General features: G+C 37.2%; 1 protein-coding gene and 1 long non-coding RNA gene across 2 annotated transcripts; both read left to right on the top strand.

The window, feature by feature from the left end:
• The first annotated feature begins 155 nt into the window (after positions 1–155).
• On the top strand, positions 156–5828 carry LOC115054535 (sodium-dependent phosphate transport protein 2A-like). Its single transcript, XM_029519793.1, has 13 exons — positions 156–292; positions 541–670; positions 759–902; positions 1017–1128; positions 1217–1409; positions 1748–1834; positions 2071–2122; positions 2365–2532; positions 2676–2792; positions 3283–3407; positions 4191–4303; positions 4538–4821; positions 5731–5828. Exons 2-13 carry the CDS (start codon positions 550–552, stop codon positions 5826–5828), a joined length of 1614 nt encoding a protein of 537 aa, XP_029375653.1. The 5' UTR covers positions 156–292; positions 541–549.
• A 3800-nt stretch (positions 5829–9628) lies between these two features.
• On the top strand, positions 9629–10452 carry LOC115054766 (uncharacterized). The gene is made up of 3 exons (XR_003841626.1): positions 9629–9668; positions 9954–10011; positions 10194–10452. It is a non-coding gene; the product is annotated as an uncharacterized LOC115054766 (long non-coding RNA).
• The last annotated feature ends 7383 nt before the right edge of the window (positions 10453–17835 follow it).

Raw genomic sequence — 17835 nt, 5'->3', positions numbered from 1 at the left:
AATTAAAAGCAAATATCACAAATAGGGATTGGAGAAAAAAAAAAAAAGAAAAAAGGAATGAAACTCTTGGCTTCCCATTAAAGAATCAGTCATCCATGATATATTGAGAGTCACCCTACACTACACAGCAACACCTCCCTGTCAACGTTTGCCATGTCGCTTTCCTCCGTCATCCTCTCATGTCCAAGTTTTCATTTTCTGTTTTATGAGTTTTCTTGCTTCTGACTGCCAGCTGCAATTTAAGTCATTCATCATTTTATGAGGGAATCAAACTATTTCATCAAAATCCAAGGTATGTTAAGATAATCTATATGATAAAGCAGAATTAAATGATACGGATTTTTCTTTGGTTGTTGTTACATTGATACACAGGACAATGATTTAAAGTAGTCATGTTATTGTTGTCTGTATTAGCAATATTAAATCATTACATAAGACAACTACAGGAATTTTAATCACCATCACTTCATTTACAACTACAATTACTACCACTAAACTCTTTAAATTATGCTTCAATTATCCATATTTGACCCCTTCCAGAGCTGAACTATGGAAATGCAGCCAAAATCAGTTGCCTCTGTTCTTTGCAAAGTCCCTCTCCTCTTTGTGCTTCTGTACTTCTTTGTTTGCTCCCTTGATGTTCTAAGCTCTGCATTTCAACTATCTGGAGGTAAATACTGTCACTCATTGTCACTCTTACAATATATTGTCTGCCCAGCTTGATTTAGAAGTTTAACAGGCTTGTATCTCACTTGCAGGCAGGGTAGCAGGGGATATTTTCCAGGAAAATGCTATCCTGTCGAACCCAGTGGCAGGGCTGGTGGTGGGGCTACTGGTGACTGTGTTAGTCCAGAGCTCATCCACTTCTACATCCATAATAGTTAGCCTCGTCTCCTCTGGCTGTGAGTTAAAATGTTTTAACAACTGTACTAAAATCTTGTAGTTCATATACAATAGACAACCGTCTTGACACCTGCACCAGTCAACTGAATATGTCTAATTGTCTCTTTGTGTAGTACTAGATGTTCAGTCAGCCATTCCTATCATCATGGGCTCCAACATTGGGACATCAGTCACCAATACCATTGTTGCACTCATGCAGGCAGGGGAAAGAGAAGAGTTTGAAAGGTACAGCTGTGTGTGTGTGAGAGAGAGAGAGGGAGAGAAAGAGAATGTCGTTATTTACAAACAATATCTGGCTTTGTGTTTATTTCAGGGCATTTGCAGGGGCTACGGTTCATGACTGTTTTAACTGGTTGTCAGTGTTGGTACTTCTCCCTCTTGAGGCTGCTAGTGGTCTATTGAAGAATCTGTCAAAGACTGTAGTTGATATACTGCAACTCAGCACTGGAGAAGCCCCTCAACTTCTTAAAGTCCTCACTGAGCCTCTTACTCAAATGATTATCCAGGTATTTTTCTTGTCATTTATCAAATGCAGAAAGATAAGCAAAGCCAATAAGTACAGGGAGACAGAACAGACTGTCTGTTTAACCACAGACAGCTGGAATAAATGAAACAAACATGCATACAGACATAAGATTGAAAGTAATGTGAGAAGGCAGAGAGAGACTGCTTTCAAACAATAAACCTTAACAGAAAATTTAGAAAAAAGGCCCTTTAAGTCAAATTTTCACTGCTATATCGTGCAAATCTAAGGGATACAAAAGTTTATTTTATAGTTTTTGGATTACAAAAAATACAACAGGATAACAATAATAAATGTAAAAAAATGGTTGTTAATTTGCAGTTGGATCAGTCAGTCATTACAGCAATCGCAATGGGTGACCAGAGTGTGAGGAACAACAGTCTGGTCAAGCAGTGGTGTCAAATCAAGGTATTGAAGTTTCCCTTATTAATGTAAAAGCTGATGCTTCTCACGTCCTATTGCCTCAGGAGACATATTTGTTTACCAGTTTTGACAAGTCCTGTATATTAAAGAGAACTAACTCAGGTTAGTCAAATCAATCTAGCTCCACTAGAATGTAATGTTGCTCATATATTGAATGTGTAAAACTGAAAGTTCTGAATGTTCTTTGCCTCAGTTTTTTCTCTGTTTATCATTGCTGACAGGACAATGAAACAACCTGGGGAACACACAACTTTTCACACTATACACAGAAATGTATGCAATTTTTCAATTTTCAAGTTTTTTTTTTTTTTTAAACTGGATTTGACTTGTCCAACAATCATCATGTACTGCAAGTACAAAGATATGATTATTTTCCATTTCTGTCAGCTGTTCCCAGAGAACAGCTACATTCTTCCCTTTCATTTACATCTTGTTAGTTAAATTGTAGTTCTTGTGCAAACAGTTCTGGTTCTCTGCGTCAGAGCTTTATTATATATTTTTGTGTCCCGCCTCAGGTAGGCATATCTTTGTGGACTGTGCTTTGTCAGATTTGGCCATAGGTCTGATCCTGCTGGCTTGCTCCCTGTTGGTGCTATGCAGCTGTTTGATACTGCTAGTTAAACTCCTCAACTCCCTGTTAAGGGGACAGTTGGCCAGTGTTATTAATAAAGTCATTAACACAGGTAATATATTAATGTCATCAATATTCATAAAGTTATTACAACCAAACTTGTAGCTTAACTTTTCCTTCCATGGAAATTGTCTGAAATGATAATGTTTATATAACTGATGTGACACCTTCTCTCCTGTCTTGTCATGTCCTCAGATTTCCCCTACCCTTTTACCTGGCTCACAGGTTACCTAGCTCTACTTGTGGGCGCATGCATGACATTTTTGGTTCAAAGTAGTTCTGTCTTCACCTCTGCTATTACTCCTCTAATAGGTAATCGGCACACAAATAACAATCTTCAAGGTATGAAAAGAAATACAGAATTTAATTACAAATATAACAAGTGATTATTATTCTAAGAAAACCAAAAAAACCAAAACAGAACTTAAGACAGATTTACTAATTGTGGTTTCATAAGTTACTGTAACTGCAAAGAATTATTTGTCAATAAAGATAAAAATAAAATAATCAATTTGCAACTTCAATGGTAGCAACATCTACTAGCAAATCTACTTCAAAAGTTAATTTACTACCTTCTCACTGTTTTTACAGTTCAGCATTAACAAGACTTGCCATGTGATGGCTAACCTTATTTGCATGCTCATGAGTCTAGTTGTTCAGTTCCAAATATATCTTTAAGAAAAATTTTACACATCTTCATTTCCTCCAAGTGTCTTATTTGCATTGAGTAAATTAAAAGTAAATTAAAACTGACCTTCCACCTTCTTTGGCACCTGTTGCTTATCTAACTATGAACTCTCAGGGATTGGTGTAATCAGTATTGAAAGGGCCTACGCTTTAACTCTGGGCTCCAACCTTGGAACCACTACAACAGCCACACTTGCAGCCCTTGCTAGTCCAGGAGATAAGCTTGCAGCTGCCACACAGGTAAGCAAATGCACATATGACACGCACATCTGACAAAAAACCTTTTCAAAGAGTCTCCTATGATTAATATGTCCGTTTTCCAAAACAATCCTCTCTATCTCCTGCCAATGTGCTGAAACATTCAAGCTCAAAAAAAAAAAAAAACAAAAAACAAAACTTCACATCAAATAAACTGTCAAACCCAACAGCTCTGGTCTTTCTTTGCCAATCTTTCCATATTTCTTGAAACACCCTTGACACACAACCAATTAGAAACAACCTGATCTTCACTTAGTCAAGTATTTAGCTCCAATTAGTGTGCTACATTCTTAAGATGGAGCTGCACCAGTGGCAGCCTGTTACCCTTACTCACTGTTAAGCCTTTTTTCTTTTTTTTTTTTTTATTTTGTTCCTTCCGCCATTTTCTTCCTACACATTATTGGTAACGTTTCATATAATACTGGAAAGAGTGGAAAGTGTACTGGAAAGTATCAATGACATCTGTGGGCAATTTAAGATGAAGATGTTTTGATTTTCTTTTTTTTTGTGAAATGTGTTCACAGATAGAATTGGAAACTGCATGCTTGTTTCCTGTTGTCTATGGTGTAAAGTGGTGTAAAGCATGACAGTATAAAGACCATTATAACACTGCTGCAGCTTCCTTCTCACACCTTCTCTCACTTCCTTTTCTTTTTTCTTTTTCTTTTTTTTTTATATCTATTCCACCTCATCTATAGTTTGAATTGTATAATTGTCGATTTTCCTGTTGCAAGGATTGTTTATTGTCACTCATGTTTGTTTCAGGTGGCTTTATGCCATTTTTTCTTTAACCTCCTTGGTATCTTGCTATGGTATCCCATACCCACCACTCGATTGCCCATACGTATGGCCTGCGCCCTTGGCAACTGCACTGCAAGGTATGAGAAGCACTACTTTGTTTGCACGCACGCACACGCGCACACACACCTAAATAATTAAAAATCTAAATATTTCATTTAAAAAACAAGAAACTTTTATCTTTAATTAAAACTGGTGTCTTCGGTCAAGCCACAGGATATATGGCCATATATCATGGTTCTGAATCTCAACTTTGAGTAATGGCCAAAAGGGATGTCGGCAGACCAAAATAAACATAATTCACACATGTACAGGTACCGCTGGTTCGCTGTTTTGTACCTCCTCGTCTGCTTTCTGCTACTCCCATCACTTGCATTTGCCCTCTCAATGGCTGGCTGGAAGGTGATGACTGGGATCGGCGTGCCAGTCATTATAGGAATGATGGCTGTTGTTGCTTTAAATATGCTCCAGGCAAGGAGACCTGACTGTTTGCCATTAAGACTACAGAACTGGGACTTCCTTCCTCTTTGGATGACCTCACTGCAGCCCTTGGATAATCTCATCACTAGGGTGACCCTTTGGTGCGGGCAAGGGAGAGGTAAATATTTCAGCAACTATGATAAGAAACAACTCTCTGTTCTTGGCATTATGACACTGATTTACCGCTTCATTTTCCCCGTTCCTGAAATTCTTTTTGTTATTCACTTATAGGTTATAGTTGCAAGGTAAATGACGCCCCAGTAAAATCAGTGGCGGTAATTTCTGTCAACACTGAAAGAAAAACAAGCAACAAATGGAAGGAGAACGGAAATGTACAAGAGATTTAAGAGTGCTGTTAGAAACAAACTGACTGCAGAACTGGATGTTGTGATTTACAATTTCATGAGCAAAGCTGAAAACAACACAGAGCCTGATGTCAGAGAACATCTGTAACATGGGTATAGTCAGGACTACAAAGATAAAATTGAAATCAAAATGGCATTCCACTCACTTGTAGTGCTATTATTGTATATCTAAGGTGTGTGTGTTTCATAAATTTAAAGGTTTGTAGTTCATCAAAAAACAACAACAAAAAAAAAAAACAAACAAAACATAAATTTCTTTAACATGCAATAACTAGTTGCATTTTGTGAGTAGATTTCAGGAAAGCAATCTGCTATGGTATGGTATGAACAGTTAATATATAGCATGATGCTTTCTTTCCACCAGACAAAGAGAGAATTATTAACAGGCAAGCTTTTATTTAACTCAATGGATGAAAGAGAACTTACTACATTCTAACTGTGGTGGGTTTCTTTTTAAAAGTCAAGTTTAAAGTGACAGGACCAAGACAAAGTTGTTAAGATACAGAATAAGAACACGACAGAATGAAGTCCATCATTGCTTCACCGTTGCTTTGAAAACTGAATTAATATGTTGTCCCTGTTTGAGACCAACTGTTCTTACAGAAGATCAAAGGCTGAAAATGTGCTCAGATTCAACCCATTCACATGTTCGTGGGTGTTAGGACTTAGGGCGCTTCTGAGAATCACATCAGGTAACAACTACCTCAGCCTCAGAACCTCAGAACTACAGGAGCCCAGCAGGATCAGCAGTAGAAATTAGAGAGAAAACTGACTGTCATTCAAAAAACAAACTTTCCTAAACTAAAAAACTCAAATCAACCACTTATTGTCCAACCCTAGTCAATTTCTTTCACACACTTATCTTTGTACACGTTACAAGCTAAGGTAATGATCTATATGACTTCACCAGCAGAATTAGAAAAACACTTATGTCAAAATTATGTCAAGCATACACACATCAAGCATCTGAGTTATGTCTATCTGCATTTACTGCAGCCCCATTCCTTATGAGAAAACAATACAAGTGATGTTTCAGAGTAACATGTAGTATATGGCTTCTAAATAAAACCTTTGGCTGTATTGTACAAAAAGCAGCAGGAAAATATTGCCTTGTAGTTTTTGCAGAAATGATTTCTTGCATCTTTGACAGACGCTGAAGAGATATTCACTGTTGAACGAAATGAAACCTCAGTCACCCTCAGAAAAACTCGTAGAGAACAAGGACAGCTGAACAAATAGCAATATTCTCAAACAAGTGATTTGTTGGGTACAATTGTCAGCAGTGGCTATTTTCACATAGCCACAACAAACTAATGTGCTGAGAGCAATAAAATATCTGATTAAGAAACTGGAATATAAAAGGCAGTAGATTAGAAAAACGTTAAGCAAAACATAAAGCCTTTGTATGATATACTTCACCATTACCACTCAATATCATGCCAGTCCAGTAGGTTCATGATGAAGTCCATTCATTCCTTCATTATTTGTTAGCAGGTTTATTGAATGTATTTATTGACTATTGGTTTGCATGTGCTTTTGTATGTACACTATATGCATATGCAGTAGTTTCTCTTATCTCCACAACAATCTCTCCCATGAGGAGACAAATACAAATGACCGACATTTCAGTAGCACCACTGGCTTGTAAGAACACAGGTGCCAGCATAACACCAAATCAAAAGTTACTTTCAAGGCCTTTACATACAGAGCAAGTCTAAACACTTCATAGAATTATTTAAAGCACTCCAATGAGCAAGCACTTGGCAACATAGTGAAGGGAAAAAATTATATAAAATTTGTTTTTAAATTAAACTGCAAAACATTTGGACTGCACCACAACATCATGTAGTACGTTTTGCGCTTGCAATCCCCCTTTAGCTTTTCTCTTATATGGGGTTGTCAAAGCAAGTCAGCTGTGAGACATGATGTGGCTACAGTTTTTACACCGTTCCTTTACGCCCTTCCTGCTGCAACCCTCGGACTGGCGAAAGCTTACTGCTGGTTTGCAAACCAACCCCAATGCTAAGCATGTAGCTCAAACACTGAGCTACATCTCCGGGCTGGCAATGCATTGCATTGATTCAACTTGAGCATCTTTAAGAAGTATAACAGAATAAAAAGAAAATCTTGTCTCATTGCATGACACACTGCTGCACAGTGCTTTTCCATGTGATAAAACATAAAATCTATTCTGCTTGGAGTGCATTTCGTCATGGAGTGTCTGTATAGCAATAGCACATTAATTATTATTATAATATGGCTCCACTTTAGTTAGTGTTTGGCAGGCAGGAAACGGGGAAGGAGAAACGATATGCAGTAAAAGGTCCCCAATCATATATGAACGGGGAACGCTGCATTTCCGTGCACTCTGACCACTCAACCACTAGAGCCACCTTTTTCGTTTTATTAAGATTTCACCACCAAGCTGGTGGTCAATGTTTTGAATCATGCAAATGAAATGTTAGGATTTTAGAGCTAATAACATACAATAACATACAACAGGAAACATGTCAAGTTCAATACTAAAGTTTGATTTGTTAAACATTGCTGTATTAACTTTACAACAAGGCATCAGTTTACCACAGCATGTCTCCATCTCTCCTGTGTCTGTTTCCTGTGTCTGTTTTCGTTCAACTCATCCTCACAGTCAAATAGAAACCTTTGTGTGGTTTCAAACCGACACACATCTAAAAGTGTAATTATAGTCAGGCCTGCAAACCAACAGCACTTTAAGTGTTTTGAGGGCTAAACAGTGCAGAATAGGCTTCCCATTATACATACAGAGTTAATTAGCTGTACAGAGGTGTCATTTACCTTAACAAGGACACATCCTTGCAAAATAGTAGCATTTTTATTTTAATTCCAACCCAACATCTATACTTTTCATAATGCATTCATGTTTACATCATCACATCGCAGATGCTTATGCTTTGTGCTTATTTCTGTAAAAGGCAGATGACACCCATCAATATCCATCTGTGTGTTGACCATTGGGAAAAAAAAAAAAAATCTTGTCAAAGGATCTTTGATTCACTAGTCTTTTTTTTTTTTTTTTTTTTTTTTTCATCATTTGTCATGAAATTACAAAGCAATGACTATATAATAAATGTACAACTACGGCTTTAGGATACAATATAAAAAGGCAGGAGATTAGAAAAATACTAAATCTGAATTTGAAAAATAAAACTGGAGTTTGTCACTTGCAGCCACCGCACTTCGAATTACCATAAGTTCGCAAATGTTTGCTCTACCAGAGCAATTCCAGTGGTTTCTAAAAACGGAGAGGTTGTGCTTCATGGCTAATATAGGGTCATTACGGTAATTGGACACATGCTGTCACCGGAAGTTGCTGAATCCGCTCCTTTGGCAGTTTCCCATATGCTGAAAGAATCTATTAACATTTAACAACAGACATCAGAGATTCTAAGTGTTCTGGAAAAATGGGCAAAAGTACTTACTGACAGGATACGTTCTGTCTCATTAATAGAAACCTGGTCCATTACAGTTGGTCCTATTCTCCACCTGGAAAAGTCCAGGTGGAGAATAGGACCAACTGTAATGGACCAAATTACCCCTGGGGATGAAATAATTATTTCTGATCCTGATGATATAATTAGTCAGGTCCTTGTAGAAGGTTTCCTGGCAATTTGAAATTCACCAGCGCCAGCTATTGATGTCACTCATATTTAGGGAATGCCCATTTGCATGTATGGTTGCACTTGCCAGCTTAAGTGAGGTCACGTCATGAGGAATTGATGAAGCTGTTCTTTTATTCCATCAGTATGCACTCTATCTTTGACACAATTTTCTGTTGCGACACCTCCACTTAACTGAACTCCGATCTCTCTAAAGATCTACACAGAAATCCTCTGGACTTCAATATTCCTGAGTGAGGTGGCAGGAAAAGCACCCCCGATATTCACTGAGGTATAGCATTGTCCTCCTTGCCACACAAAGGTCATGTCACTGAATAAAGATCAACAAACTAGCTTCCAGGTAAGGCTGGTGATGGTCACATACATGCACTAAAATAATAAAATATATAACTACAATACTTAAAGTGCATCAGTCTCATAAAATGTTGACACACACTCCATTGTATACACCTCAAATCAAACACTACATTTTCTTTTGCCATTGGCATTAAGAACAGACAAAAGTCTGAAATGTGTCATAATTGGAAAATATTGCTGCATCCTCACTACAAGCAAAGACTAGGGGCCATAATTACTTAGTTTACAGGATGATTCTTTTGAAGCTAACTTAAACCCTAAAAATATTGTGTGGTATATCCTTTATATTAAACCAATGCGTAAAGAAGATGAGTTTATGACAATCAAATTTTATGGTACTTGACCATTGATTAAATGTATTAATGTATTGAATAAAGGTATACATCAATACAGAACATACTATTGTGATATGTAAGTTATTCATAATATTGGTTCTTTGCACACTTTGAAATGGTGGGCGACAATACAATAACTGCTTCCTTGATTGAGATGACAAAAAGACAAGCACATGAACCAGTCACATGCCAGTTTAAACTTTACAGGTCAGGCTTAAACAGCTAAGGAGGCAACCAACCTTTCTGAATGTGGTGAGTGATAGGTTTCAATCTGAAGTAGATTTAAGTGAGTGCCCAGACTTTTTTTGGTCATTATCTTTTATATATATGTGAACTTCATTAAATCTGAGGCTAAAAACTATTTCCTTTTGAAAAATATAATTTTTTTTATTATTAATTATTTACAATGCTGAAGCTTAATTGCTCAAGTTTTTGCAGTAAATAAATATATACATTTTCTATTCTTCAAAGAAACAATATACTTTAATTGTAGTCTTTTATATAACATTGAAATAATCTTGATTTGTGTCACAACAGACAATGATTGCCATCTACATAATCCTCATTGCTCTGACAACAGCTGCTCTGGGAAAAGGTAAATTTTACTGTAAAATTTGAATTAATTACAAAAATGATATAATGAAACACGTATGGCCGTTTTAGCAACTGCTCAATTTAACTTCCACACATAGATTGCAATGTTATCAAAATATAATAGTATGATAAAAAGTTGAAATGGTTTCATATATCATTTCATTGTTTTCTTGCTTCTTGTAGAGTCTGTTGAATGCAGTTTCTCTGATCTTAATGGCAGTCAGCCATGTTTTGGAGCAATGGGGCAGCCGTTGATTTTTCGTCTGCCAAATGCAGCAGAAAAACTATTTCAGTTGAAAAAGGACAACAAATATCTGATTTTAAAAGTCAAAAATCAGAATGTAACCATGAAGAATGATGACTTTGTGAATCAATATGAAAGCTCCAGTGGAATACTGAACCTTGGCAATGCAGAAAGCAAACAGTCAGGAGATTACCTGTTGGAAGAATTTAAAAATGATGGTATTTTGGTGAAAAAAGTTATTGTTCATCTAGAAATACAAGGTGGGTTAAAATTTTGTCATTGTTTTTGTGAGGAGAAAAAAAAAAAAAAAAAAAAAAAACATTTGCCGCTGTTTTTTGTATTGGCATTTGATCAAACGTCACAAAATTATACAGTACCAGTCAGATATTTGGACACGCTGAAAGTATTGTATGTGCTTGTGATTGTGCATTTCTCCCCTTTAGTATACAACACAGCTTTGAGAGACAAGCCATGTGATGTCTTAGGATGATAAGTTGAACTGAGTAATTGGAGAGAAAATTTGTTATTTGATGCATTTGTTTAAGCATGCTGGTTAGTCAATCAACCTGATGCCAGTGTAGAGTTATTTAACTGGTCATCATGGATTTTTTCATTATCCTCTACCTCTGAACTATGTTGGGCTAACATTATACAATGATGATGTAAATTAGTCTTGGTGTGTTGGCAGTATGGGGTTTGAATAAACACAAACACATACTCCAGAAACATGTAATTTCCAGTAAATCAAATCCTTTAAGTTGCATTCTAATAAATTAAAAATAATAATAATAATAATAATAAAAAAAAAAGTCTTACAGTTTTAAGTCTGAAAAAAACTTCTGAATAGATTGACATACTAAAAAAAAAATATATCACAGTTGGTGTTGCAGTGGAACTTTGTTTAAAATCCTGCACTTCGGACATATGTGTTTCTCTTCCAGCTCCAGTGTCTGAGCCAACTGTCTCTCAGATTTGTTTGACACCAGAAAAAATGAAGGTCACTTGCTTCACCAAGGGAGATGGAGTCGAGTTCATTCTGACTTTGGACAATCAGTTTCTAATAAATACCAGCCTGGCCCCAAGCACAAATACACAGTCACCACCATGCAGAGCTGAACAAGACAAACCAAGTGTTTCAAATCTTACCATCAGCTTACATGGGCAGTTGACAGGAAGCTTGAAGTGTAATGTTCAAAACAAAGTCAGCAGTGATAAAAAGGTTATCCAGCTTGAAAGCTGTGAAGGTACAGTATTTTAGGAACAGTTGTTTTTACATTCCATTTCACAGGTAAATGTTTCAAATTAACATTGAATTCTTGTGTTGTACAATGCAGCCTTAGTAACTACCTGGAATGTCATGAAATTCTATTTTATCCACCGCTATAATGGATATACTTGTATGTCATAGATCTGGCATAAACTTGAAATGACAATTTGCTTTGATATTTATGTTTCATAGGTTATGCCTCTTCCATCTCCATTGAGGCGTTGACAGTGACAGCTGTTGTTGTCACACTTGTCCTTCTCGTGCCTTTGTGTCTCGGAACAAAAATTCTTTATAAGAAATTAAGACCAACAACTGTTAATGTGGGTAAGTGAAAAATATTCTCCAATATCATCTTCTGTCCTTCTAAGGAGCTGACTTTAGTTTGGTTGCCACAGTTTAATTCACAGTACTGCTCTGAATTTATGACATAATTGAAACATTTTTTGTCAAGGTTATAAAGGAAGACATTATGTGACAGGTTATCAATTCAATACACATCTCCAATTTTGCACCTGTTTTTAACTTCCTCAGGTCACTCTGAAGATGAAATCATCTACACCGTTGTTAAGGTGACAAGTAATACAAAGAGAGCCCAATCCACCTAACACGAACCGAGATAATGTTCTCCCTGATTTTTTTTCCCCTTAAATGTCATAAAAAAAAAATAATAATAATAAATGCCCCCCTTACTTAAAAAAAACAAAACAAAACACTTTTCTTGTGTTTGGATGACATTTGCATTTTTCAGATAAACACTGAGGTGAAACTAATTTTTCCATGCAACTGATGTGACCTTGCCTTGTATTGTACTTTCATTTTCAATGGTTCATGTTAACCATTGGTGACATCTGGAGGAAACACACTGTCCTTGCAGTTACTAACTTAAAAAGCACAAAGATCAAGCAATGTAGTGACCACAAGATGGCACTAAAATTCCTGTAGTGAAACTATACAGATCTCGAGAAACAATACGCAATTGATGCACCATTTTTCTTCTTTCAGCATAGTTGTTTACTATAAATATTACATGCAACTGTTACCACTCATGCCAGTGCAGTCTCAGACACTGAACAAAACTTGAGCATCATTTAAAAAAAAAAAAAAAAAAAGCCATAAATCTGCCTCGCAGAATCGCAAGAAAATATTTCCTTGTTGCGTTACACATTTATGTGCAGTGTCTTCCCATGTGTTAATTCAGATACAAACCATTTTGCTCATTGTCAAATGTCTGTAGCCCCACACCTAAAGCAATTTTATTAAATGGCTCCATTTTCATTTGGCAAGAGGAAACGGGGAGGGAGAGGGTAAACAACATGTTACCATGATGAAACCTACAAGAGAAACTGCACCCAACCCACATCAAAATGGAAGTTAACTTTAATTCTTTGCCAAGCTAATCCCTAATCTTTCTTAACGTGGGGGTTTTACTATATTTTTAGCACATGTTGCATCGTGACATTATGAAATCTATACTTTTTGTACTAACTTTTTTTTTTTTTTTATTACTGGCAAGTTGTTTAAGGTAGGTAACCACATCCTTGATTCTCATTACATGAGAGAAAGGACCAGAGTGAATGAGAGCTACAGGTTCATCTTCCTGAGCAAGGAGAATAACAATAACATTGTTAAAGTAATGATTTGCTAGAAACAATAAATAAAAATGTTGAATATTAAATCATGCATCTAAGTAGTAAAATTATAAATAATTATCACAGCTCCAGGAAAACAATGATGTGATGTTCTGTTTGCATGCATACATCCTTACTGACGTCTTCATTTGAAACAGCACTGGCACCAGTTCGGATCTGCCTTTGCTCTCAAAAGTAGATACAGTAACTACAATGTACAAATGTTCCTAATAAATTGCTTGGTGAGAATACACTATAGTGTAACCTCAAGCCAAAACTTCAGAAAAGCAATAAATGTAAGATCCCATTAATTACAGCACCAAAACGGCATCTCTGGTAACTTACTGTTTTGACCACAGGGTGGCAACAACGTGCAACAAAACACATGTTCCTAAACAGAATATTTTTGGTTTATTAACTTGATACCATTGCACTTAACATATTTGGACAAACTGCTCAAATCTTGAGCTTGAAAAATATTTCAAAGGCCACGCTAATAAATTAATATTTGACAACTATGACAACTGCAGCAACACACATGCTCACTTCAATGAGTAGAAGATAGAAAAGCAATACTGAATATGACAATATATAATAATGAATACTGATTAAAATGTAAGAAGTGTAAGAAAAAGCAGAACCACAAGCACAGTATAACTATTTGAAAATTCAGCCTCCACCGGTGACCTGGAGTTGACTTGAAAATTCTGTTTACCAGCCTAATGTTTGGCAAGGACATGTTTCCTGTAACATCTTGTCAACTTCCTTAATTAGATGACAACAATAACAGATTTTAATGTGGTTTAGTTGCAGAATTAACTCACTACATTGAGTCTCTTCCAGTTTGGTCAGCAGTATTATTATAGAGGAAGAAAAACACAAGGAATGCAATTTTAGTCAAACAAGTTATTAGTTGATTTTGTGCATATTTCATGATAAAATCTTTAATCCAATTTAAATATCATCATCATACCGTCCAGGCTGTTAAGCGGGAAGCTTGTATTGCACATCACATCCACTATTCAATTCTTGATGTACTTGTCAATTTGAAAATATCTTAATGCTTTGAAGTTCTTTGAGCTGTATTGGCAACATTGAATAAAGCAAACCATACGCCTTGCACAATTACCTGTTTGATTCATACATTCATACCCATCATCTTACTCTATCTCTCGTTGATTTGCTGCAATATCTTTGGCTGTGTTTCCAAAGAGGGATTCCCATTGCATACCACATCTTCAGTCCACCATCTGCCTTAGCATAGGCCCATACCACAACATATCAACCCACAGCCACAACATTTGAATCTAATTTTACCATTACCTCATATGAAATAAGCGTTATGACTACTCCTCCCCCCCACCAGCCTCCTCCTCTACCCCTCTGAGTGTTCATGGGGTGACTGCAGCAGTCTGATGAGCTGGCCTTGGATTTGGAGACTGACTATTTACTTTGTTGTTTGACTGCCTGCTGCTTCAACAGCTGCAGCTATAATCCTCCATTCAAGCTCCGGATTTTATTCTACACGTACCGGGCAGACAGCCAGAGGAAAGAAAGGGTGGAGCACAACCCAGGCACCAAAACACAGACCCACGTTAAGTGGGTAAGGTGCACGAACGACATTGTAAAACTCTGTGTAGTGTTTCCCTTTTCACTGTGCATCTAATGCATATGAATGCAGCCGTTTTCTCAGGTGTGTCTGCTTGCATGCTCAGTAAAAATTCAATTCAATTCGCAGCCATGTCCCGCTAATTGACCACACCTGTATTCTCCTTTTCTGCATCCACCATCGGCGGGAAAGCTCCCATTAAATTCGGGTGATTTGAAAGTATATTGTCCTAATTCCTCACTCAAAATATACTTTAATTTTTAGTATCTTTACAAATACTAGCGACCCAGCCAGCTAACCGCCGTGGTGCTTTATTATTATTATTTTTGAATCCCGACTAACGTTAGCTTTAGCACCTGTTGCCTTAGCAACAGGTAAAGTTAGCTAGCATGAGCAATTGGTATCATCAAACCTTTGTAGGTATACAACATTTACTCACGTACCAGGAGTTACATCGGAAGATAACAGCCGTCGGACACAAATACCCCTGAGCCTGAATCCTAAATCTTGTCCCGGGTCCTGCTCCATGAATCCGTTTAACGGCTCTCCACGTCGGAAGAGAAAATGAGGGCGACGGTCGCGAACTCTGAAATCTCGTGAGAACATGTTACGTCACGCGTGGCCAGCGTTGCCAGACGCTCGATAATTACCGTAATTGTACGATAATTCCGCCCTCTGCACGATGCACGATCAATAATTACAAAAATACCGCGATGTATGAAAATCTGACCCCCTTCGTGGCATGGCTGAGTTAGTTCATTGGCACAACAAGAAAAGAGATCCACTGGGATTGAAACAGATGCTTCTGAGCCACATCAGAATGCTAGTTGGGTGTGTACAATAATTTTTCTCAAAATGGGATACAAGTTTAAGTCGCTAGTATGACTCCAGCATCTCCCATCTGTGTCAGACTGTACCGCTTCTACAGCTTGAACCACCATCTTTTCGCTGCATTATTTGTAATAATATAACAATAATGATACAAAAAGGCAGACCAGCGTTTGTTGATTAATTGGGAGCTAAATCTGCATAACTTCATAAATAAAGTAAGTCTACTTTCTGTGTTTCTTGTAGGTAAAGTCCTGGAAAGGCTTTGGAGGAATATGTGGTTGTTTTCTGGTCCATATTGTTTCAGTCAGTCACATGCGAGACATGATATTTTATAATATTTGCAATGGTTGCTTGACAGTTGTTCGGTTGTTATGAATGGGTAGGTTGCTGTGATGGTCATAAATGGCTAATGTTGCTTTCAGGAAGCCTCAGGTTCTTGCCAAGATGGTTGCCAGGTTCTCTGGCTTGTTGTTAGGCAGTTCCACCAGGTCGTTTGTAGGTATGTGTGTGAATGAGAATGCAATTAACAGCAAACAATTGCATATGGATCTGTTAGTTCATTATTTTATGAGCCCTGAGGTTCTTGTGAGTGAATGCACAGCAGCATCAGTCCTGTGGACTACTGTCTCACTCCTTGGTCCAAAACAAAACTAAAGCTGCAGCTCATTGCTCAAATGGTCTGATAATTAGTTAGGTTTGTTTTTTTTTTGTTGTTGTTGTTTTTTGTTTGTTTTGTTTTGTTTTGTTTTTTACCATGAGAAAGAGTGGACTGAATCCACTGCTGTACAATGTGTGTCCATAGAGATGCAAACACCTGAAAATGATTTCAGTTTACTGAAGGTCACTCGTGCAACAATTTGCTTCTACAGTGACAATAATGTATGGGGCAGTTTTTACAAATAAGGCAATGAATTAAAGGAAGACATTTTTTATGATATATTGAAGATGTATTGAAACCAAATGAACTACATTGTATAGAATAATTACAACTTGCTCACGCCACATGACGTCATTTAGACCCATTTCAGGACAGTCATAATAATTCCCAGCATGATTGTTGTCGGAAAAGATGTTATCTATTAAAATGAACTCATAAAACAGCCTAGACAAACCCCAGGAGAAACCATACATTTTCAGTCTGCCTTTGAAACAATCGTGGATGAACTGATGAACCTTACTGAGGTGTCATTTAAGGAAAAGATTTTGGCAACTGCTGAATAAAGTCTGACTACTGATTGGCCCATCATTCATTTAGGATATCAGAAGTCAAAGTCCAGCAGTTCGTAACAAGATACTATCAAATTCTTTCTGCACATGTCTCTTCCAACAATGTAAACTTTGTGAGCCAAGGTTACGGCAGAAATTTTCCTTTTGCCATCTGTTTTCCTTATCAGAAATGTCTCCACCAATCAAAACAGACCAATCCTCTCTAGGCCCTCCTACTGCTGTTTACTTGGAACACGGTAGCTGTTCGTTTATTCCCAACTGGATGTGAGATAAAGGCGGTCAAGGATTGTGAACATTGTTTTTAATGTGGCATTATTCACTTTTGGACAGAGCAAGGTCACTCAAACAATGAAGGCTCTTATCTCTTAGCAAAGGCTCTTTGGTCAGTGAAATAGGTGAACACCCTGAAACACCCAGGCACTTAGAGTAGGAAATGCCTGTAAGCACTCAATGAAGTAAAGCGAGTGATTAAACAAAACTCATTGGAGACACCTCTGTCCTTAAATGAATCCTGAAATTAAAGAATTCAGTTGTGTAACCACTGCTTTATAATTGGAGAGCTTTCTACCCATTTTAACGTTTCATGGTCATTACCCAGCCTGAACTGAAACGAATAAAACTGTCAAGCAAGCATTCATGTCAGGGCAGCCCACAATAGGATTAGTGTACTCTCTGTCCAAACCAAACACCGCTCTGATGGACAAACAGAACCTGCTGGAAAATACTGTGTCACTGGGATTTCAGAATGAATTCACGTCCCAAATGGTTTGTGGTCCACAAGGGGGTGAAATATTATGCAGTTTAGTAGAATAACAGGTTCATCATTTAGAAAAGCCAACAAAAGATTGAAAGTCTGAGATCAAGCAAAGATGGATTCAAAAACATCCTGAATGTACCCAAAGATATGCATGTAAGTCAACAATGAAAAACATTTCTGGCATGCAGCCATTCGCAGAAATACGAAGAGAAGGAGAGCTTTCATTTGGCAGCCGGCCAGCTAGCATCCCTACAGTACGCCT

Source organism: Echeneis naucrates, chromosome 14 (assembly GCF_900963305.1).
Source record: "Echeneis naucrates chromosome 14, fEcheNa1.1, whole genome shotgun sequence".
Classification (NCBI taxonomy): Eukaryota; Metazoa; Chordata; class Actinopteri; order Carangiformes; family Echeneidae; genus Echeneis; species Echeneis naucrates.
The sequence above is the reverse complement of the archived record's forward strand: the minus strand, read 5'-3'. Positions and strand labels throughout refer to the sequence as shown.